The sequence below is a fragment of the Somniosus microcephalus genome, chromosome 9, assembly GCF_052327205.1.
Source record: "Somniosus microcephalus isolate GS21.2 chromosome 9, FLI_Smic_1.0, whole genome shotgun sequence".
In the NCBI taxonomy this organism is placed as follows: Eukaryota; Metazoa; Chordata; class Chondrichthyes; order Squaliformes; family Somniosidae; genus Somniosus; species Somniosus microcephalus.
The window spans coordinates 134348151-134373458 of NC_140995.1; the positions used below are offsets into that span (position 1 = coordinate 134348151).

Genomic DNA, 25308 nt, shown 5'->3' on the forward strand with positions numbered 1-25308 from the left:
TCCTTCAACAGATTCTTCTGTGCATATTCTACCGTGAACACCACAGATTCAAAACACATGGGGGTGGATTTTCATCTTAACCACCTGGTAAAGCGTATCACCCACTAACCCACTGGTTATAGAACCCACCTGATTGTCATTCCATTGATTTCAGTAGAATAAAAATAAGGAGGGTTCTATAACATGCAGTTGATCCACTTCACAGGCTGCTGCCCGGGCGGTGAAGGTACAAAAAAGTGTCTTTAACTCTTGTTGCAGTTTTTAAAAAGCACCATTCACAAAATGTATGGTCTCACTTGTTCTTCTAGGTTTTGTCCTTAATATTTTCTCCACAGTGTTCTGGAGAACATCACTTAAACCCATTCCACAAACAGCCAGTCAGAACCGGCTGTGGCCAAATTCTGTTAATTGTCTCAACTCAAGTGAGCTGCCATTTTTTCTTAGTTCCCACGTGTGTTCCTCAGCAAATCAATCCATTTTTAAGGGGCATTAGTAGAGAATTACCCTACCCAGTTTCCCAGGAAATTGAAATCTGTGCCATGCTTGCACCTATTTGGACAAAATAACACAAACGTATTTGCGTAAATGGAGCTAGATCAGTGTCGGAGTAATAGGCATTCCAGGTTAAAAGAGAATAACAATTCTGATGTTTTTGTCTGTCCTCACCTATGGCTGGGAGTTGTCTGTAATTTTAAAGTACTGCTGTCTTCTTTTTCTACTCAATTTAAATATAATTTTTATAACATTTTCTTAAGAAAATTATCATTTTTATGCTATCTGGTGAAATTACTGGATTTTTTTAAGCAAGGGAGTTTTATTTGCAAATAAATAGCTTTCTCATCAAAAACTATGGCTAAATTCATTCATCCCTGTATGTACCAGGAAAATATTTTTAGTACCTGATGCTTTTTAATTTCTACCATTGCATCTGGTAAACTAGTTCAAAGAGATTTCCCCTGACACTGTTATTAGATGTACATAATAATAATGTACATAAAATAAATAACTTCCTTGTCTCTCTGAAAGAGAATTCAAACAATAAATTATTTTGCAGCTGTTCCATTTTCTTCTTTTAATCTCTGAACTATTTTCTTTATTTCTTACTGCTCTTTCCTTATATGCATTCAGGAGGTTTTAAAGATTTAAGCTCAGACCCTATGAAAGTCATAGATGAGGCTGTGGAAGATACCTCAGATTGGATCTATGGCTTTATATCTTTACTATGTGATATATTAACAACCACAGAATACCCCGATGACGATATGGATGAAGGTATTCAGAGCAAACAGACTTGTATAGTGGTAGATACTTTTATATGTAATAATGAGTATAAAATGATTAAATTATATGAGCACTATGTCCAACCTGATTGAAGTAACTAGAATTACAAGTGCTGTAATATTTCTGCTTTCTAAGCTTTTATAGTCAGACATTTTGATTTTTATGAACTTGGAAAGCTTCTTGCACTGAAAATTCTGTGGTACATTTCTACTTTATTGTTAGGTGAAGAGAGGACATTCTTCTCCCAACTCTCTTATCTGTTCCATATGTTTACATTTGGAGCACAATTTAAAAATAATCTATCATTATTTTGATTAAAAAAACCTAGAAATTCTGGTCCCAGCTAATGTCAGTACCTGATTATTGGAAATTATTTGGCATAATGGATTAGAACCTGTCCTTTCACCCCCAGGAAGGACTGGTGAGATGTAACTCTCTCTCTCTGCTGTAAAGAGTCCTTTGTGAAATTTGTTTGAGCAGTCTCAAACCAGTTCCCTGTGATTATGGGTAAACAGTGTGAAACCACTCACAAGTTGCCACTACTTGACACTCAGCAAGCACTCTGATTCAGAGAGGCCAGAAGAAAAGCTGGTGTAGAAAATGGAAATGCCATACTGACTCACTTCTGAGACTCGGGTTAAGGCACATTGTTGTAGTAAAGTTGAGTGAGTTTTATTGAGCATTTAATTCATGCTACATTTAACCTGGAAGTACCTGGCTGCAAAAATTAGGAAAATGTTACAATTTTCAGCACGAATATTTCGCACCTCCATGAAATCAACATTCATTCATAAATGGAGCGAGGGTGGGAGGGGAAGCAAAGAGAAATATGTAAAGATATTTTAATAAGTTTAGGGCGAATTTAACAAAATCATACTGCTAGCGTGGAGCCTTACCCACCAAGAGTGCATATCACGAATTCGGACACATGTCTGTAATGGTTTTCCATTCATTAATTTCTATCAACAAAAAATCACGGGGAATGATTTATGCTATGAGTGAGTAAGGCTCCAAGCTGGTAGTGTATGTTTCATAAGATTATCCCTATCAATTTTTAATTTATTCTGCCTGTAAATGGATTATTGAAATAAAGGGTAAAGGCTTTCTCACTGAAAATATCCACAGGATAAACCAAAAGTAATATTTTTTTTTTTTTTGGTGATTTAGACATGGGAAAACAAATATATTTTTAACATTATTTGGAATAAGCCACAGAATTCATGTCAAATATGTTTTCAAGAAATTATTTTCAATTTAACTCCCACTACAAAAAGAGAGCATTCACATGTTTTATTTACTGAAATAACTGTAACGAAACACTGTAGAAATGCACAATAAGCATGTCAGTTCTTAAAAGCAATTAAAATGTTTGAATGATTATTGAGCTTATAATACCAGCTGTGTGATACAAATAACTTTATTTTGCTCAAATTTGTATTCTAACACATTCACAAAGCTAGAAGTACAATGCTTTTGTTCACATTGGTCCTTGCAACTGGGAAGCAGAAGAATTACCATCCACCACATCTTGTCAAAGGAATGATTATCTTTGGAGTGATCTTTGATTAAAATGCCCTTGTGTCATTTTGAGGTTGCCTTGTATAGTTATCATTCTACCTATTGAATGCCATATGCTCTTTCTAAGTAACCAGTTTTCTGTCTAACTTTAATTGCTTGTGAGTGTTAATGAAAAACAAATGCATTTTGTCTCACTTTGATGTCTTGTATGATTCAGTGACACTGACATTTTTATGATTAATGATGTATGCATTTTGAACTTGGATCTTATACACTCCTCAGAAAAGTTAAAGAGATGCACAAGGTACTATAACTAAAATAAAATCTTTAATTGTCTGAACTTGTGATTATGAAATTCGAGGAGGAAGTCAACTACAGCAATCCATTCGGTTTTAGCCATAAAATATCTTTCAGTTCATATTGTCCAAATGCCTAACTTGCTTAATTGGTCACTCCGCAAATGTTAATGCTGGCACTTGAATTTACTGTAGGGAGCTTCATAGTTGAGCCCAATCCAATCCTTACTTGATATCTATACATTCACACTTTCTAGCAGGGATCACTGAACATCAGTCAGAAACTGGAACCCTAACCACTGTTCCATTCCAAACAACAACAACAATTTGCATTTATATAGTGCTTTTAACATAGTAACATGTCCCAAGGTGTTTCACAGAAATGTAATCAGACAAAAATTGACACTGAGCTAAAGGAGACATTAGGGCAGATGACCAAAAGCTTGGTCAAAGAGGTAGGTTTTAAGGAGTGTATTAAAGGAGGGGAGAGAAATGGAGAGGCAGAGTGGTTTCAGGAGGGAATTCCAAAGCTTAGGGCCTCGACATGTGAAGGCACGGCCATCAATGGTGGGGCAAAGGAAGTGGGGGATGCACAAGAGGCCAAAGTTGGAGGAATGCAGTTCTTGGAGGATTGTAGGGCTGGGGGAGATACAGAGATAGGGAGGAGTAAGATTGTGGAGGGATTTGAACACGAGGATGAGAATTTTAAAATCAAGGACTGGGAAAAAATGTAGGCCAGTGAGCATAGTGATGATGATTGAACGGGACTTGGTGCAAGTTAGGATATGGGCAGCAGAGTTGGATAAGCTTAAGTTTATGGAGGGTGGAAAATGGGAGAGCATTGGAATAGTTGAGTCTGGAGGTAACAAAAGCATGGATGGGGGTTTCACGGAAAATGAACTGAGGCAGGGGTGGAGACGAGCGATATTATGGAGGTGGAAGTAGGCGGTCTTGGTAATGGAGAGGTTATGGGTTTTTCCTTCAGTCCAGGGACACTGAAACCTGTTGCAATTTCAGGGGAGATCAGCTAAGTCAGCATAGTCCAGGATTCAAATCTTGGATCTTGCTGATCTGTATGGTTCAATAACACACAATGTGACTATTTATCTATTTATCCATTGGGAATGCAAGTCAGCTCTTTAAGTCTATAAGACAGGTTTAAAAAGTTGCCAGTAGCTGAGAGGTGTTCCATTGAATAAATTCAGTAATGGGGCAAAGGCTCTGGCATCATTAGGCTGGATGCTGGGATAACATGCTTCAGTGCTCCTGTGCCCATCTTTCCTAGACCTGAGAAATGGCACAATGAACAGAGCTTCAACTGGGGAGTCAGCAGTGGCTGAATACATTTTAAAATCAATTAAAACAGTATTAAATAATGAACAAAATGTGGAATGTGCTTTGATAAGGAATGGCCGAGGATAAGAACATGGGGGTAGAAATTTGACTTGGGCAAACGTTCAAAATGAGCGGTATTGCATCGGCCATCCATTATACACTCCATCTGGTATTCAGTTCCAATCAGGAGGGGCGTATACCCCATTATACTGTATTTTTGGAAAACCTTCCTTTAAAAAACATTCCTATTTTCCCCTTTGGCTTCTCTGTTGCTGCCTCGGATCATTGCAGATTATTGTTATTGAGCAATTTGATTGGCTAGCTCGGAGAGAATGGCTGTAATTTGCAGTGAAGCAGAATTCTTAGAACATCATTGAATATATCAAAGTGGTGCCATGAGACTGTGTAAAGCACTAAAAGCTACAGTGCAAGAGAACAGACTCTAAGCTGCAACAGTGGGCTTTGAGCTGATTGAAGCACTCAGTGAAACATCTTATAGCTCCTCTGTTGCAGCGTGAAGGCTGTGCCTTCCTTCCCCGTGGCCACAGCAGCAATAAAAGTAAATGGGAATTTTGGCAAACCAGAACATGCCTGAAAATGTGATTGTTTCTAAATGAGAACAGCACAATCAGATTCTCAGGTTAGGATCATTAAAATGTAGTTAGACAGAGTCCGCAAAACTGTAAGGTAAATTATTCTTTAGCTGCTGTTATATTTTCGGTGCTGGTTTTGGACCAGTACCTGTAGATGGTGCAGCAAGAAGACCTCAAGTTATGCTGCTAACTGTGCCTCACTTTAAACTGTGGGACAAAAGATCTCCGTGCATGTATGTGTGCAGAGAGCACTGATCCCCACTGTGGGACTGGGGCCATATAAGACATCCACTCCAGTCCTAAGATAGGCTCGGCCTCTAGAGACAAATTAACTTTCAAGATTTATTGAACATATATGAGGTTATAAGTAAGCAGCTATATCTATTATACTCACAAGTAGAATACCCATCAGGAACCAGGAGCGTAACTAATCCAGGCTGTTCCTAATTAGAAGTATCACAGTGAAGATACCTTGCATACTACTTTTATACCTTTTCTATAACACACCTACTTGTGGTCATAAAATATGATGTAGCTCTAGCACCTTTGTCTGAAAACTGACTCAAACCAGATTTGTCCAGCTCTTCTGCAGCATATCACCTGACTAGTCTGCACAAAACCATTAGAAAGGGGGCTTCATCTCTAATCTCTGATTCAGGGTTACTTCATCTTGCTTTCTCAGTGCTTTTTGGCAACCCTCCCCACATAACTATCTTAAACTTATACACTAATTTAAGAGTCTATTGTCTAAACCCAGTTCTACATGAAGACAGTTCATCATTTGTACACCAGCTGCCTTATCTTTCTCAGGCTGCTTATTCTTCACATGCTGTATTCTCTCTCTCTAACTGCCTACACTAGTTAACCCATGACACCCTTTTACCCTGACCAGGAAGTTCAATGAACCATGTGGGTAGTTTTTAAACATACAGTACCTTCACACTGGTCTGGAATTATACTACACCTGGTGTGAAGGCCAGGAGTTGTGAGGCTACCAACTACAGGTGTTCTCACACCTCGCATCTTCAGTGCTATTATGTCGATATGCATAAGAAACTGCTTCACATCCATGTGAAAGATATGGCATAACAGCAGCCTTTGTTAAATGGTTTATGCATACATTAGAATTAGAATTTGCAAAAATGTTGTTATTTTAAAACAAAAGCCTGTCCATTTTCTATTTCCAATACAAATTTCTTTTTAAACTTTGAACACAACAAAAGTAATATGTTTCTCTTTCAAAATCTTTGAAAATGTAACACTACAAAGAATAGTTGACCTCTTCCTTAATTAAAAAAATCTAAAATGGACATGATGGAATAGAATTTTTTTATCAATTATTTTCATTTATCCTTTTCTGAGGAGGAGAAGTTGAGGTGGTGAGCTGGACTTGCGTTGCATGCTCTTTCTGTGGAAATCGTATAAAGTGCAGAAAATGTAATTATGCTTTGGAATTATAATCTTTACTGTGCCGAGTCAGTTGTTAACATTAATGTTCTATTTTATTAGATGATAATTGATATGCGTAGAGTTTTCCATACTTTAATATAGCCTGTGCCTGTTGGCACCACATGACTATCCCATCTCATTTTGTTTTTTTCTGATTTAGGTGAAATTGAACCTCAGACAAAAAAGAAAGGTGGGTGATTTACAGCATCAAACTGTCCATGTACACACAGAACACAATATCAACTAATTAAGGCAGAATTTTAAAAAGGAATATATTATGTCAAGCCTTTCCAATTAAAATTAAGAATTTTGTCAGTACAGCCAGTTTTATAGGAGGGTTAGCTCTGCACTGCATGTGTGATATATGAGCTTTATGCTGCACTTCAGATTTAAATAACTATTGTTGGTAATAATTGCGCTGACAAGCCAAATGCACATCTTCAGTGCTGTAGCACCCATAAGCCACAATATGTGAAAATGTTGCATTCACTGGCCAGAACTCTACATTCCCAATGACACTGCTCTCTAACACATGGATAGTACAGATGCTCAGTGCAATGCCAATGAGGATTTCCAGGCTATAATGAAACAGTTGTACCATAGGAAAATGGTAATGTTGACAGATGTAATGTTGCAGGAAATAGAGGCAGATTTGTGCTTTAGCCTGCTAGAAATATGACAAATAAGATCAATACAATAAGATATAATCCATAGTGTGCATCAGTATTAAAAAAAAATTGACATTTATTTTCCTTATACACGAAAATATCAATGGCGGCCATTTTGATAGGAGATTTTTAAAGTCCCTTGATCCTGTCTTTGATCACTGCTGGATGTAACTTTATCTCAGCACGGCACTCATCTCTGTTGTGCATTATTTATTCGTCCACTATCAAGTTAGCGGCAGCACCATACTAGAGCCTGTTCCAGGTACAGCTTTAGAGCTTGTAATATTATTTATACATATAATTTCTTTATTTTCAAATGCTGTATAGCTTGGAAGAGGTAGATAAATTAATCCTCACAACCCTTATTCTTAATATTCTCTGAATTAACAAAATAAAGCATTGTTTTGCATTTTAGCACACAAATTGCATATATATAATAGCTACATATTAGCAACTGGCAACAGGGGAAGAAATATATATAGCATGGTATTCAATGTGTCAGCAATGATTGGTTTCAGCGGCAACCACCACACTAAAAATGAGTTCCCAATTAAAATTCAATTCCTATAACTTTTATTTTTAGCACTTAATATTTAGATCTAGTTTTTTTTCATTTCTTCATTGCACTTTGCGGAGCATAATATAATCAGAATACATACGTACATCCCAACAAACTGCAGTAACCTCGAGGAGACTTAGCATACATCGTCCAGATTTGCAAAAGCTGTTTAATCAAAAGATATAACACACTGTGCAATCGCATTATAAACTGTATCTTTTTGGTGTTCAAGGTCATCAAACGCCTGCCATACATTCAAACATATCGCGCATATGATTTTCAATTTCAAAAATCCCAGTTAATTAATTGCAAAGTTTTATCCATTCTAAACATTCCAACCAATTTTTCTGTATTTGTGAATTTATAAGAACATAAGAACATAAGAAATAGGAGCAGGAGTAGGCCAATCGGCCCCTCGAGCCTGCTCCACCATTCAATAAGATCATGGCTGATCTGATCCTAACCTCAAATCTATCACTCTCCATCCCACCCGAACCCATGTGATCTCCCAGGAGAGGCGAAAAGCCAGATAAAAAACCCAATGGCCAATTTGGGAGAAAAAAATCTGGGAAATTCCTCTCCGACCCATCTAGGCGATCGAAACTCTTCCAGGAGATCACTCTGTCCCTATATTTTCTACAGTACTTACCTTCTGTAAAGGCGATCTCCACCCCAGCCAGGAACAGGAATAAAACCATCTCCTGAAATCTAACACAGAATTAGAACACAAGAAGTAGGAGCAGAACCAGGCTACACGGCCCCTGGGCCCGCTCCACTACCCACAGGGCCATGACCATTCCGAACCTAGACTCCTGTCCAATTTCCTGCCCGCTCCCCGTAACCCTTAATTCCCTTTACTTCTAGGAAACTATCTATTTCTGTTTTAAATTTATTTAATGATGTAGCTTCCACAGCTTTCTGGGGCAGCAAATTCCAAAAACCTACCACCCTCTGAGTGAAGAAGTTTCTCCTCATCTCAGTTTTGAAAGAGCAGCCCCTTATTCTAAGATTATGCCCCCTAGTTCTAGTTTCACCCATCATTGGGAACATCCTCACCGCATCCACCCGATCAAGCCCCTTCACAACCTTATATGTTTCAATAAGATCGCCTCTCATTCTTCTGAACTCCAATGAGTAGAGTCCCAATCTACTCAACCTCTCCTCATATGACCACCCCCTCATCCCCGGGATTAACCAAGTGAACCTTCTTTGTACTGACTCGAGAGCAAGTATGTCTTTTCTTAAGTATGGACACCAAAACTGTATGCAGTATTCCAGGTGCGGTCTCACCAATACCTTGTATAACTGCAGCAATACCTCCCTGTTTTTATATTCTATCCCCCTAGCAATAAAAGCCAACATTCCATTGGCCTTCTTGATCACTTGCTGCACCTGCATACTAACTTTTTGAGTTTCGTGCACCAGGACCCCCAGATCCCTTTGTACTACAGTACTTTCCAGTTTCTTGCCATTAAGATAATAACTTGCTCTATGATTTTTCCTGCCAAAGTGCATAACCTCACACTTTCCAGTATTGTATTCCATCTGCCAAATCTCTGCCCACTTACTTAGCCTGTCTATGTCACTTTGCAGGTTTTTTATGTCCTCCTCACTCACTACTTTCCCTCCCATCTTTGTATCATCTGCAAACTTTGATATGTTACACTCGGTCCCCTCCTCCAAATCGTTAATATAGATTGTAAAGAGTTGGGGACCCAGCACTGACCCCTGCGGAACACCACTAGTTACTGATTGCCAGTCTGAGAATGAACCATTTATCCCAACTCTCTGCTTTCTGTTAGAGAGCCAGGCTCCACCCATGCCAGATATTACCCCCAATCCCGTGATTTTTTATCTTGAGCAACAATCTTTTGTGTGGCACCTTGTCAAATGTCTTTTGGAAGTCTAAATACACTACATCCACTGGTTCTCCTTTATCCACCCTGTATGTTACTTCCTCAAAGAACTCAAGCAAATTTGTCAAACATGACTTCCCCTGCATGAAACCATGCTGAGTTTGTCCTATTAAATTATGTTTATCCAAATGTCCTGTTACTGTCTCCTTAATAATGGACTCTAAAATTTTACCAACCACAGATGTCAGGCTAACAGGTCTATAGTTTCCAGCCTTCTGCCTACTACCCTTTTTAAATAAGGGTGTTACATTAGCAGTTTTCCAATCTGCCGGGACCTTTGCTGAGTCCAGGGAGTTTTGGAAAATTATTACCAATGCATCCACAATCCCTACCGCCACTTCCCTCAAGACCCTAGGATGTAAGCCATCAGGTCCAGGGGATTTATCCGGCTTAAGTCCCATTATTTTACCAAGTACCACTTCCTTAGTGATTTTAATTGTATTTAGCTCCTCTCCCCCTGGAGCCCCCTGTTTGTCCAGTGTTGGGATATTCTTAGTGTCCTCTACCGTAAAGACTGATCCAAATTTTTGTTCAGCGTTTTTGCCATCTCCATGTTTCCCACCGTTAATTTCCCAGTCTCATCCTCTAAGGGACCAACATTTACTTTAGCCACCCTTTTTCTTTTTATATAACTATAGAAACTTTTGCTATCCGTTTTTATATTTTTTGCTAATTTACTTTCATAATCTATCTTCCCTTTCTTAATCAATCTTTTAGTTATTTTTTGCTGTCTTTTAAAGACTTCCCAATCTTCTATCCTCCCACTAGATTTGGCTACCTTATATGCCCTTGTTTTTAGTCGGATACTATCCTTAATTACTTTACTTAGCCACGGATGGCTATCTTTTCTTTTACACCCTTTTTTCCTCAGTGGAATATATATTTTTTGGAAGTTGTAAAATAACTCCTTAAATGTACACTACTGATCATGTACCGTCTTACCCTTTAATCTATTTTCCCAGTCCACTCTAATCAATTCCGCTCTCATACCTTCATTGTCTCCTTTATTCAAGCTCAGCACGCTTGTTTGAGATCCAACCTTCTCACCCTCTACTTGAATATGGAATTCAACCATGTTATGGTCACTCATTCCAAGGGGATCCTTTACTAGGACATTTTTAATTAATCCTGTCTCATTACACAGGACCAAATCTAAGGTTGCTTGCCGCCTGGTCGGTTCAGTTACATACTGCTCAAGAAACCCATCCCTAATACACTCAATGAACTCATCCTCAAGGCTGCTCTGCCCAATTTGATTTGTCCAGTTAATATGATAATTAAAATCCCCCATAATTATAGCTGTTCCCTTATTACAAGCCTCAACTATTTCCTGATTAATACTCCGTCCAACAGAGTTGCAACTGTTCAGAGGCCTATAAACTACGCCCACTAATGTTTTTTCCCCTTATTATTCCTTATCTCTACCCAAACTGTTTCACTATCCTGCTCCTTTGACCCAATATCATTTCTCTGTATTATAGTGATTCCTTCCTTTATTAACATAGCCACCCCACCTCCCCTCCCTTCCTGCCTGTCCTTCCTGATTGTTAAATAACCTGGTATGTTTAATTCCCAGTCATGGTCACCCTGCAGCCATGTTTCTGTAATGGCCACAAGATCATACCCATATGTAGTTATTTGTGCCGTTTACTCATTCATTTTGTTACGAATGCTACGTGCATTCAGATAAAGAACTTTGAAATATGTTTTGTGATACTTAGTTCCTGTTTTTTCCCCTTTTGCTACTTTACCTTTTACTCCATACCTTCTGTCCCTTCCTGACACGTTCTGTTTTTTAATTTCCCCACTGCTACATAAGTCTATGACCTTCTCCATTGTCATTTCTGTTATTTGCTCTCTAGAAACCTCCCCCCCACTAATTAGTTTAAAGCCCTCTCTACAGCCCTAGTTATATGATTCACCAGGACTCTAGTCCCAGCACTGGCCAAGTGGAGTCTGTCCCAATGGAACAGCTCCCTCCTGTCCCAGTACTGGTGCCAGTGTCCCAAGAAGCAAAACCCATTTCTCCCACACCAGTCTTTGAGCCATGCATTTAACTCTTTAATTTTATTTATCCTAGCCAAATTCGGGGGGAGCAGAAGATTTTAGGAATTTGAAAACTAGAACAATACTTTAACAGGATGTTCTGTAATGCCTGGGCAGTTCAAATTATTTAACAAAAAAAACACGATCATGAGAAAGTGGCAAAGCTTTTTCCATTTATTTGCAATACTCATGTTGTAAAATTCACTTCATAATGTGCCATTGAAACTCTTCTGGCTCTTCTCCCTCTCAAAAGAAAAGTAATGTTTGTTAAACAGGATCTTCATGAAGGTTGTACTCCTTTAATGCTTAAAGGAACCAATCTGAAACAGTTTGTAATCGGTGGTGCACTGTGAGGATGGGGATGATTCGTTTCTTGTGAATTCTTTTCATTTTTAACATTTAAGTAACGGAAAATTGAATGATGAGAATGGGCTGAATTTTCAGCCCTTCTGCCCGGCGGAAATGGGGCAGCAATGACCTACTGCCATGTTACCATCATTGCCATGGCCACAGCAATGTTCACCAGGGCCTACTGCTGGGTAGTCCATTTAAAATGGAAATCAGGGTCCTATGACATCAGTAGGACTCCATTTGCAATGTTGGATTGATCTGGGCAGAGTGAGTGCTGTGCACACTCTGACCAGCATCAAGTGGCTGTCCTAAATTGGATCCTGCATGTGACTTCCTCTTCATTCTTGCGGGGCTGGGAGGAGTTCACCTATTGGTTCTGGCCCCTGATTTTGGAGCCGCCCGGAGCCGACAGGTTTGCTTGATTTCCAGCCTCGGCCCGTCAGTCCGATGCAGAAGTTGCTCAGTCCTCAAAATGGACTGGGTATCCTGGTGGGATTACCAGGTGTTCCGCTGGTCAGCTGCCCAGATACCACGCTGGAGGTAAATCCACCCCTACATCTCAATATCTGTGAACATTTCTGAAGCAACTCATTGCTGTCAGCATGGCAAAACAGGCTGCTATGAACTTTGACCCAGAATTTGCAGTCAGCGACGAAGCAAAGGCGCTTGCCATTAGCCCCGAAGAAAGCTGGCCACCGAAATTTCGCAATATGTATGGTGAGATGTTTGCTTTTTTCAACGTTCAAGTGATTTCGGTGCTCTGTAGTGGGAATCCCTAGTGTGATGCTGCTGAGACATCAACAAGCTGTCTAAGTAACGAATCATATTGCAGAATTCTCACAGACAGGAAACTAGGAAATGAGAAGCTGCTTTTATCCAGACTTTTTAAAAATGTTACAGCGAGCAAAATAAAGACTGGGGCTCTCACAGGGGGTTAAGGTGGAACCTGAAATATCATGAACAAACTTTAAAAAAAAAATGTTTTTTAGAAGTCTTTTAAAAATTGTAATTTTTATTGTACTGGAGAAATTTGACACTCCACAAATATAAAAAAATATTATTCAGGGCCAGAACATTTGTTTAGCAGTCAATACACTGTTAAAACCCCAACTGCACCTATTCCAACAAGGCTTAACATTTAATGGGGTATTTAACAGCGATATTACCGCGGAAAAGCCCAAGTTTTTGTCAGTTTCACAGATTTTATTGATTACACTGAGGCCGGCTATTGGGGGGGCGGTGGCGGGCGGTGGGCATCCACAGCGCAGCCAGTGTCGGAGCAGCGAATGACTGACCGCAACTTCAGGATTTCTGTGTTTAGATGTGCATGCGCTAATTCCTGAAGTTGCGGTCAGTTTCAGAGGGGTAATGACGGTGAATGATGTTAGTCCGCCGTTATTACCCACCGTAAATTCTGGGCCAATATCTCAGTTTGGAGTGACTCCACTAGGAATCTAGTCCCAAGATAGCATTCCCCTTAGGACATAAGCAGCTAAATGAGGTGAATATAAAGCACACAGTGAATGCAATAAAACAACTCTAAACAGAAAGGGGGGAATTTTAACCCCAAAGAAAGAGCAGATTTGGTTCGGGTGGGAGGTTAAAGTGTTATAAACCTGAATCCCGACCCCAATACGCCTCCAACCCTCCCACTTCCAGTTTTAAGGGATACGGGATGGGGCGGGCAGCCAATCTGCTCCCAGCAGGCGAGTTGGTACTTTAAACATGATAATGAGGCTGAAAGCCTCAGACTGAACCTACTTTGCAGGTTTAACTGTGGCTGGCAGTGGTTCCCAGTCTTAGGTGAGGCAAGGCCAGCCTCGGGGAGCACTCCTTGAGGGCCGGGAGGAGCAGGAGTGCTCCCGCCCCCCAGCTCCCCCAAGCTCCCCCATCTTCAGCCCCCACCATATAACCCCCCCACCGATCGGGCCCACCCCCAGGGATCAGAACCCCCACCCACCCATGGAGTGGGAGATTGGAACCCCCGCCCGGGGTCGGGGCTCGGATCTACCTGAGGCTACGGCCTCTTCTCCAGCCTTCTCCGCCCGACTGGAAGCCAGGCCAGGCTGAATTCCGGGCAGAGACCCTGTCAGTGACATCACACGCACGCTGGGGAGTTAAAACTCCACGTGTGTGGGGAGACCTGAACTTCCGTGTTTCCCACGCGTTTCAGATCCAAAAGTTAAAAATCACCCCAAAGAGTTTCATTGCTGCAGGGAAAAACACAATTGTAGTTCAGTGCTATATTATGAAACTGTTCTGGGATTTCAATATTTATTTTCTGCATGAATGTAAGTTATATTGTGATTTGTTGAAAAATATAGGCCTATAAATTCAGGCGCACCCATTACAGGGCACACAGGGGTGCAGGGCCACTCCCTGCACCTGAATGGTGAAGCCTGAGGCACACATGATATTGGAACTCAGACCTCATTCCCAGCGAGCCAGCGAGCTGAGATAGCTGTGGCCTGCTGGTTGGGAGTGGCGGCAGGGATTGGAGGGCAGCGGTGGTTGGCAATGGCCCGCGTTGAATGTGGGGTTGGGAGGAGCACTACTGCTCCGCATGGCTCCGCATTCTGCTAAGTATATTTTAATATCTCGTTAGTTGGGGGCTTGGTTTTCCCGAGTGCAGCCAGTGCCGGCTGCCTCAGAGCAAATCAATCTTGCAGTGGTGGCTTCAAACAGGCATTATGTCCCTTACTGTATTTGAATAAGCAAAGAACCTAACGCCTGTTTCAGGCGTGAGCACTGCATGCCGAATTTTTAGCCTTTACCAATATGGCGGGGGGTTGGGGCGGGTGCGGGGTGCACTTTCAGCTCATAATGAGTGGGCACTTCCTGCCCACCACACCGGAGACTTAGGAGGCCGTTTAGCTCCCCAAAAAAATGGGTGGTGCACGGCTGAATTTCTAGGCCATGTCTTCTGAGAATTTTGAGTTGACGAAGTGTTCACTTTTGTTGTGTAAAGAAAGAACTTACATTTATGTAATGCCATACCACGTCCTCAGGTCACCTCAGAGTACTTTACGACCAATTAACTGCTTGTAGAAGTACAGTCACTTTTATTATGTAGATGAACATGACAACCAAACTGCTTGCAGCAAGGATCCAAAGACAACGAATCAATGAATGACCAGATAATTTGTTTTTGGTGGTGTTGGTGGATGGAGGAATGTTACCCAGAAGACCAGGAGAACCTTCTGCCCTACTTCAAAATGTGAGATAGGATATTTTTTTACCTTCACCTGAGCAGACAGTTGGGGCTTCAGCTTAACAGTTCATCCTAAGGACCTCTAGCAATGCCGCACTTCCTGAGTTCTGATTAAGCCTGAAATTTTATTCAGTTCGATCAAGTTTTACATTTGGTTTCAAAAGGGAGAAAATCAGTGGTGTAAAAGCTAATCCTAAACACCTGGTAAATCCAGAGAAAATCAGTGGTGTAAAAGCTGATCCTAAATACCCGGTAAATCCAGAGAAAATCAGTGGTGTAAAAGCTGATCCTAAACACCTGGTAAATCCAGAGAAAAATCAGTGGTGTAAAAGCTGATCCTAAATACCCGGTAAATCCAGAGAAAATCAGTGGTGTAAAAGCTGATCCTAAATACCCGGTAAATCCAGAGAAAATCAGTGGTGTAAAAGCTGATCCTAAATACCCGGTAAATCCAGAGAAAATCAGTGGTGTAAAAGCTGATCCTAAATACCCGGTAAATCCAGAGAAAATCAGTGGTGTAAAAGCTAATCCTAAACACCTGGTAAATCCAGAGAAAAATCAGTGGTGTAAAAGCTGATCCTAAATACCCGGTAAATCCAGAGAAAATCAATGGTGTAAAAGCTGATCCTAAACACCTGGTAAATCCACAGAAAATCAGTAAAATAACAGTTTTATTTTGAACGTCACTAAAACTTAGGAAAATGAGCAAGGAATTTTAAAAAGATAGTCAAACTAAATGAGAAACCAAATTAATTTACACAATTTACAGATCCCACTTTTATGGAGAACACCCTCCGAATCTTACTTAATCCCTAGAAAATGATTGTAAAATTCAAAATAAAGTTAAAAAGGAGGAACTGTTTTTTCTACTGGGGGAATCCAGAAAAGGGGACATAGGCTGGAATTTTGCCAGCGCTCGGAGGCGGGTCAGCTGTCAAATCCACGCGAGTTTCCCAAGTGTCGGGTCTGTCAGCGGTGAATAGACCCGACCCCAAGCAGCGGGACAGGCAATTAAGCTCATTAAAAGCAATTTAAAAAGGTTGTTAAACGCTATTTTACCAGGTACTTACTATTTTTACACCTTTTTCATGAGGTTCACACCGTTCGGAGATCACGTCAGGTAAGTAGATCGGAAATTCAATGGCTATCGTTCTGAATAGTTGACAGCTGCAAATGTAGTATAAAAGCTACCATTTCACAGCTGTTCACTTTCCAATCTCAGAAGCTGCCGATTTCAGGATTTGGAAGACACATTTGATCTTTATGCAGATTGGAAGTGTGTGGAGTAAACTCTCTATCCACTGTCACCTCCTTGGAATAACCTCATGACAGATTGCTTCTATCATCTCAACATCACCTGCCATCTATTACATCAGAATGAGTACGGTTTATAGTCTCTCACCTTGGTCCTCAGAATCTGACCATGATCAGCCGCAACAGTAGCAGAACCAGGCATGCCAGCAGCACCAACACCATGAGCACCAACCTTCACCTCAATGACCTGATGCTGCACAGGGCAGAGGGCATCAGTGCAGGGCTGCAACATGCCAGAGGTGATATCCCCAACACAGGGTATACAGGCAGAGGATTAGCTTCCTCAACATGACTGAGCAGCAGTGCCAAAGGAGGCTCAGACTATCGTGCCAGTTCATCACAGATATTTGCAGATTGCTCGAGCAAGACTTGCAGCCTGGAGGAATGGGTGGACACCCTTACCAGTAGCTGTCAAAATCACCACCGTCCTCAACTTCTTCACCTCAGCCTCCTTCCAGGGATCTGCAGCAGACATTTATGGCATTTCCCAGTCGACCGCCCACAGATGCACTATACAGGTCGCCGATGCCCTCTTTGACAAGTCCACCAATTATATCCACTTTGCCACTAATGAAGCCAGTGTTACTAAGCGGGCACTGTCCTTTGCCACTGTGGCTGGCTTCCCACAGGTGCAGGGCGTAATCCACTGCAAACATGTGGCCATCAGGGCACCTCATCAGAACCCAGCAGTATTTGTCAACCGCAAGGGCGTCCACTCCCTCAATGTGCAGCTGGTCTGCAACCATAGGAAGAGCATCATGCATGTGTGCGCCAAGTTCCCTGGCAGCTGCCATGACTCGTACATCCTGTGCCAGTTCACCGTCCCTCAGCTCTTCGCACCACCAAACGGACTTTCCGGCTGGCTTCTTGGAGACAAGGGCTATCCCCTGAAGATGTGGCTCATGACTCCTTTGAGGAGGCCAACAAACGAGACTGAGGAACATTATAATCAAAGCCACATATCCACCAGAAGTGTCATAGAGTCATAGAGCAGACAATAGGGTTGCTCAAAATGCACTTCAGATGCCTGGACAGATCTGGAGGAGCCCTTCAGTACGCACCAGCCAGGGTCTCCAGAATCATCGTGGTCTGCTGCGCCCCGCATAACATAGCACAGCAGCAAGGATTAGTGCTGCATGAGGAACAAGGCGCAGAGTGCACAGCCTCTTCGGAGGAGGAGGAGCATGAGGTTCAGGATGAGGAAGACCTAGAGGAGCCGACTGTCCCAATGCAACCAGTACACGAGCACATTGCTGCCCGTCACACCAGGGATGGCCTAGTCAATTGCAGATTGACCTAACTTTATGCAGCACAAATTTGTGGCTGCCACATGTGCATGCAGGTTGGCATCACCCCACTTCAACACCATAGAGCATCCCTACAATGACCAGTACATTCTTTTCACTGTCACCACCATTGCTGGACATAAAAGGAGCCCTGACAGTTCACTCTGCCACTTCCAATTGTGAGCATACATTTGGCAACAAATTCAAACTTTCCAAAATAAATGGTTTATTACAAAAAATGAAAACAACATTAAATTAACAATCATTTTTCAGAAAACACCCAAGTGACTACCCTTGTAACTATTTATGTGGGATCTTTCTTTTCCGAGTGCTTCTACGAGGTGCTACCCCTGTGCCTCCAGCAGAGGTGGAGGCAGCCTGCTGAGATGCCTTTGGTGGTCATCCTCCGGGTTTTGGAGCCTGTGCGGGCCACGCCAAAGTCTGCTCCTCCTGCGGCTGTGCAGGGGCAGACTTGTCCATCACTAGAGGCATCTGGGGCTCTGACCGAGGGGTTGGCAAGGGGAGAGAAGTGTGAGCGCTTGGAGAGGAGCCCCCACTTCTCAGCTAGGAAGTAGCTGGAGAGCACCTTGCTGTGCACCAGTGGGGCTATGAGGACCCATGTCTATACTGACATTCTTCCTACAAAGGACCTCTATGAGCCTTTGGTTTCTCTCCTCATGAGATGCACATCTATCCTCCATAGATGGCCATCTATTTAGAAGTGTGACCATGTTCTCATGTGATTGGCGATTTATGTCCTCCATGGAGGTGGCCATCCTATCCATGTAGGAAACTATAGTTGCCAGTGCGTGCGCCACGGTGGTGCTCATATTTGAGATAGACTCCTCCATTCTCTGCACACCCGCAGTCACCGTGGTTGCGAACCCTGTCAGAGCCTCCTGCACTTGTGATGTAAGAAAAAGGAGTCTTACCATCAAGTAACTTTAAAGTAAGCTTTAAGTAACTTATAAACACACTATATGTGATGAAATATATTCCATTCATCACTGCCTGTTTTCTGTGTCTTGTAACTGCCTGCTTTCTGTGTCTTTTCCCTTCCCCCAGTCCTCATGTATTATGTATTGGAATGTGCTGGAACTGGTTGTGTGCAGGGCTCCGCCCATACCTGGCTCCTTTGTAATCTAACTTCAGTCGGGCATCAGCCTCCTGAAGGTAGACATCTCTCTATTTTACGTGTTATGTTCTGAGTTAATAAAAGCCTTACTTTTGTTCTGCTAACTTCGAGTCTCGGAATAATTGAGGCACATCAATTTTATTAACTCAATTTTCAACACTATGGATCAACTCCTGAAACCCGAACGTTTGGATTTGGATCAACATGCTCCGGACGCATCAGCACGCTTCGGACACTGGTTTGACTGCATGGAATTCTTCCTGGACAATTCCGCAGCCGTCAAAGACGCTACGGACACTGCGAAGATGAGACTCGGAATGCTACGGAATTGGGTAAGCCACCGGGTTTACCCCCTCATCCAAGACGCCGATACGTACCTGGCCACCTGCAACACCTTAAAGGCGCATTACCAGCAGCCTACGAATGAGGTGTATGCTAGGCATCTACTCGCTACTCGCGCACAGCGACCTGGGGAATCAGTGGAGGAGTTCCTAAGCATCCTGAAAAAGCTTGGCAAGGACTGTAAGTGCCGAGATGTAAAAGCCGCAGTGTACACCGACGAGCTTGTTCGCGATGCCTTTATCACAGGCCTCAGCTCCACCCACATCCGGCAAAGACTGCTGGAAAAAACGGAGTTGGACCTGAAACAGGCTGCGGACACCGCGCGGTCCCTGGAGATGGCCCAGAGAAACTCGGACGCCTACTCTTCAGCCCGCGCCGCCCACGCCGCCACGTGTGCGCCGAGGGCGCCGCCATCTTGGAAGGCATCTTCCCCGCCCGGCAGCCTGACACCGGCGGGGCCCAGCTCTCCCCCCAGAAGCCCTACGACAGCCGCGACGCGTCAAGGACCCAACTGCTACTTCTGCGGGCAGCCAAAGCACACCAGAAACCTGTGCCCGGCGAAAGGCACCACCTGTTTTAAGTGCGGTAAGAAGGGGCACTTCGGGAAGGTGTGCAGAGGGAACCCCGCCGGAAAACCAACCGCCGGAAAACCCGCCACCGCCGCGTGTGCGCCGTGGGAGCGGCCATCTTGGACGCCATCTTGCCCGACCTCGTGGGGTCCGCCATCTTATGAGCAGACAGCGTGGACGCCATCTTGTCTCGATCAGGGCCCTACAGTGGCATCGGTCACAGTGGACCAGACCAGGCCGCATCCGCTATCCAAATCAATGGTGGACATCGAGGTAAACGGGTGCCGGGTTAAATGCTTAATTGACAGTGGAAGCACGGAGAGTTTTATCCACCCTGAACTGGAACAACAACTCTCCCTAAAGGTGGTCCCTGCTCAGGGTACCATCTCTATGGCCGATAAAACCCAGACATCGACCATTCTGGGTTACTGCACGGTACAATTGTGCGTTAACGGAACTGTGTATGATAATTTTAAAGTATTAATCATGAAGAATCTATGTGCGAGCGTGATCTTGGGTTTGGATTTCCAGTGCAACCACCAAAGCATCACGCTCAAGTACGGTGGGTCCCAGCCGCCCCTCACAGTGTGCGGTCTGGCTACCCTGAAGGTAAAGCCGCCTTCGCTATTCGCGAACCTTACCCCTAACTGCCGGCCAATAGCGACCAAAAGCAGGAGGTACAGCTGGGAGGACAGGCGGTTTATCGCGCCCGAGGTAGACAGGCTCCTGAAAGAGCGCATTATTGAACACAGCAACAGCCCGTGGCGCGCCCAAGTGGTAGTGGTAAGGGGTAGCGAGAAGAAACGGATGGTGATCGACTATAGTCAAACGATCAACAGGTACACCCTACTAGACGCCTACCCGCTACCCCGCATATCAGAAATGGTGAACCAAATCGCCCAATACCGGGTGTTCTCCACCATCGACCTCAAGTCAGCGTACCACCAGCTCCCTATCAGACCAGAGGACCGCCCGTACACCGCCTTCGAGGCGAACGGACGCCTCTACCAATTCCTCAGAGTCCCCTTTGGGGTGACGAACGGGGTCTCGGTCTTTCAGAGGGAGATGGATCGCATGGTCGATACCACCACTTGCAGGCAACCTTCCCCTACCTCGACAACGTCACCATCTGCGGTCACAACCAGCAGGATCACGACTCGAACCTCGAGAGGTTCCTGAAAACCGCACAAAAACTCAACCTCACCTATAACGAGGACAAGTGCGTTTTCAACACCACGCGCCTCTGCATACTGGGCAGCGTGGTGGAGAATGGGGAAATCGGACCAGACCCCGACCGATTGCGCCCCCTACGGGAGCTGCCCCTGCCCAACACTCCCAAAGCCCTGAAAAGGTGCCTGGGGTTATTTTCTTACTATCCCCAATGGGTCCCCAACTACTCCGACAAAGCCCGCCCCCTCTTGAAAGCATCCTCTTTTCCGCTCTCTGCTGAGGCCCACGCCGCCTTCAAAAGCATTAAGCAGGATATTGAGCGGGCCACGCTACAGGCAGTGGACGAGAACACTCCATTTCAAGTGGAAAGTGATGCGTCCGACTTCGCCTTGGCGGCCACCCTCAACCAGGCGGGGCGGCCCGTAGCTTTCTTCTCGAGGACCCTCCAAGGCCCCGAGATCAGACACTCCTCCGTGGAAAAGGAGGCCCAAGCCATCGTGGAGGCAGTGCGCCACTGGCGCCACTACCTAGCCGGCAAACGCTTCACCCTACTTACCGACCAGCGATCGGTAGCGTTTATGTTCAACAATAAACAGAGGGGGAAGATTAAAAATGATAAGATTCTTAGGTGGCGGATCGAGCTCTCCACTTTCGAGTACGATATCATTTACCGGCCAGGGGCCCTTAACGAATCCCCTGACGCCCTCTCACGAGGGATGTGTGCCAGCGCCACCGAGGATCGGCTACAGACCCTCCACAACGACCTCTGCCACCCAGGGGTCACGCGGCTGTTCCACTTCATAAAGTCCCGTAACTTACCCTACTCGATTGAGGAAGTTCGGTCTCTGACCAGGAACTGCCGCACTTGCGCTGAGTGCAAGCCTCGGTTCTACCGCCCAGATAGAGCCCACTTAATCAAAGCTACACGGCCCTTCGAGCGGCTCAGCTTAGATTTCAAGGGCCCCCTCCCGTCCGTCGACCGCAATGTTTACTTCCTGAACATTGTGGACGAATACTGCCGTTTCCCATTCGCCTTCCCCTGCCCAGACATGACCAGCGCCACGGTCATTAAATGCCTCAACAGCCTGTTCTGCCTGTTCGGTATGCCGAGCTATATCCACACGGATAGGGGGGCGTCCTTCATGAGTGAAGAGCTACGCCAGTACATGCTGTCCAAGGGGATCGCCACGAGCCGTACCACCAGCTACAACCCCCGGGGTAACGGCCAGGTGGAGCGAGAGAATGGGACAGTGTGGAAAGCAGTCACTCTAGCTCTAAGGACCAAGGGCCTCCCTAACTCCCGCTGGCAGGAAGTCCTCTCGGATGTGCTCCATTCGATACGGTCGCTATTGTGTACGGCCACGAATGCCACGCCTCATGAACGAATGTTTGTCTTTCCTCGGAAATCCACCTCAGGCGTATCAATGCCGTCATGGCTCTCCACCCCAGGTCCGGTACTCGTGCGAAGGCATGTGAGGGGCCACAAGACGGACCCTCTCGTGGAGCCAGTACACCTACTCCACGCCAACCCCCAATACGCATATGTCCGGCACGCCGACGGAAGGGAGGACACCGTGTCCATAAAAGACGTCGCCCCAGCCGGCATCGACAACAACCACGGCAATAGCAGTGACGACGATCACAGCAACCCTTACCCACCCACTATTCTTTCATCACCCCCGGAAGAACATCGACCAACGGCACCCCCACCAACTACCCCTTCAACAACCCCGGCGGCACCCCCGGCAGAGACCCAGGAGGCTACCGGGGACACCCAGCCGACACCCGCGGCACCACAACAGCCACGTCGGTCGCAGAGGACTATCAAACCCCCGAACAGACTAAATCTATAGAAGGGGCGAATGTGATGAAATATATTCCATTCATCACTGCCTGTTTTCTGTGTCTTGTAACTGCCTGCTTTCTGTGTCTTTTCCCTTCCCCCAGTCCTCATGTATTATGTATTGGAATGTGCTGGAACTGGTTGTGTGCAGGGCTCCGCCCATACCTGGCTCCTTTGTAATCTAACTTCAGTCGGGCATCAGCCTCCTGAAGGTAGACATCTCTCTATTTTACGTGTTATGTTCTGAGTTAATAAAAGCCTTACTTTTGTTCTGCTAACTTCGAGTCTCGGAATAATTGAGGCACATCACTATATACAAGAGAGGTCTTTACCATGCCTCTGGTAGAAGCCTCTTACAATACTGAACAGACCAGTATTTATACCAGTCCAACAGGAAGTGACATATGACAGGAAGTGAGGTATGTACACAGTTCATAGTTCATAGTTCACAGTTCACAGGAAGTGATGACATAACTTCCCGGAAGTTATTATTATTATCACATTCTTCCCTCCTGCAGGATTAGGAGGCTGTGGTCTACCTTTTGGTCCGCAGCCGCCGAACAAGGAAGAGTCGCACCCGTTTGGATTCCCGTCGTAGAGGGTCGCTGGTCCGCTTACATGCGGTTGGCCATTGGTCAGAGTCTGTGTGGCCTGGATTGCCCTGTGAAGGGTCGGGGAGATCATGGCTTCGAGTACGAGCCCCAATAGGTTCAAAGTCGGACTGCCTCTGTTCAGAGGGAGGTGCAGAGCTGGTCTGTGGCGGATCAGTACTTTCATGCGCGGTACTGGGAGGGTCGCAACCTTGAGTACGGGGTTCTGCCGGCACCAAGCTAGTTGGTGTCCAATCAGGATCCTGGAGAGGGGTACCCGATAGGTCCCAAGAGTTTCCTGGTGAAATGCCATCACCCGATGTCCCACTAGGTCCTGGTGGGCAGGGAGCCAGATCCTGTAATGATACGGTTGATTCTCGGCCGTCGGAATATCGTATGTTTGCATAGGTGGGGTTGGCATCGGTTAGTTCGACCTCGTCTACGAGAGGGTCATTTTTAGACGTCCGAACGTATCTTCGGAGTAATACAGGTCCAGGAGTAGTTAGCCATGATGGGAGTGATGTCCCATGAGATGAGCGACGCTGGAATCCAAAGAACCGCTCATGAGGTGTAGTATTTGTGGCTGTAGAAAGCAGGGACCGTATTGCGTGCAATGCATCCGGAAGCACTGTTTCCCATTGCTGGTCTGGTAGGCCCCGAGATCTTAAAGCGAGATGTACGGAATTCCAGATGATACCGTTATACCTCTCTACCTGCCCATTTCCGATGGGATGGTATGGTGTTGTTTTGCTTGTAGCAATTCCCCGTTCTGAGAGGTAGTCCTTGAGTTCCCTTGACATAAAGGATGGACCCCGATCTGAGTGAATATAAGCCGGCATGCCACAGAGAGAAAATACCTGCTCAAGGCAGCAGATTACTGTGGACGCCAGCATATTGGAGCAGGGGAAGGCTAACGGAAAACGTGAATATTCGTCGATCATGGTGAGCAAATATGTGTTCCGAGTTGAAGAGGGCACTGGGCCCTTAAAATCGATGCTAAGTCGTTGCATCGGTTGGGTTGCATGTATGAGTATACCATCTGAGGGGCGGAAGAACTGAGGTTTTAATTCCGCACAAAGCCGACATTCTGAGCATATTTTCTTTACATCTCCAGTGGAAAAAGGGAGATTCCGTGATCGTACGAAATGTAGCATGCGTGTAACGCCAGGATGACACAATCCATTGTGGACATCCATGAGAGTAGAGGATGACATAGTGGAGCAGAATGCCCGTGTGAGGGTGTCCGGGGCCACATTCTCCTTGCCAGGCCGATAGAGAATGGTATAACCAAAAGAGGCCAGTTCCATCCTCCAAAGTTGTATTTTATTATTCTTAATTTTGGTTCGTTTTCGATTATCGAGCATGAAGGCGACTGATCGTTGGTCCGTGATCAATGTAAAGTGCTGGCGAGCTAGAAAATGGTTCCACTTCCGTACTGCCTCTATGATGGCTGTGGCTTCTTTCTCAACCGGAGGATAATGTAGCTCGGCACCTTGTAAGGTCCTGGACACAAATGCTACAGGACGACCTTCCTGATTCAGAGTAGCCGAGATCGCCACCTCTGAGGCATCACATTCAACCACGAAAGGGAGATTCTCATCGATGGAGTGAAGAGCCGCTTTCTCCAACTGTTTTTTGAGAAGGTTAAAGGCTGCAACAGCCGCTGTTCCTAGTGGAAATGATCCAGCATGCAGCAAGGGTTGGATTTTGTCCGAAAAATGAGGAATCCATTTAGCGTAGTATGCAAACAGACCGAGAGCCCGATGTAAAGAAGCCGGATTCTTAGGTGACGGGAGCTCTTGGAGCGGGCGAAGTCTTTCTGGGTCTGGCTTAATG

The 25308-nt window shown here is 44.7% G+C and overlaps 1 protein-coding gene across 50 annotated transcripts in view; it reads left to right on the forward strand.

Annotated features, from left to right (window-relative positions):
- Nucleotides 1-25308, forward strand: part of trdn (triadin) — a 732832-nt gene that overhangs the window by 82711 nt on the left and 624813 nt on the right. For 49 of the 50 annotated variants that reach the window (XM_085997256.1, XM_085997227.1, XM_085997243.1 and 46 more), the window contains 2 exons: nt 1129-1272; nt 6633-6662. In XM_085997256.1, the coding sequence (XP_085853382.1) occupies nt 1129-1272; nt 6633-6662 (174 nt within the window). The remainder of the gene's footprint in view (nt 1-1128; nt 1273-6632; nt 6663-25308) is intronic. The other variant, XM_085997271.1, reaches the window with a different exon arrangement.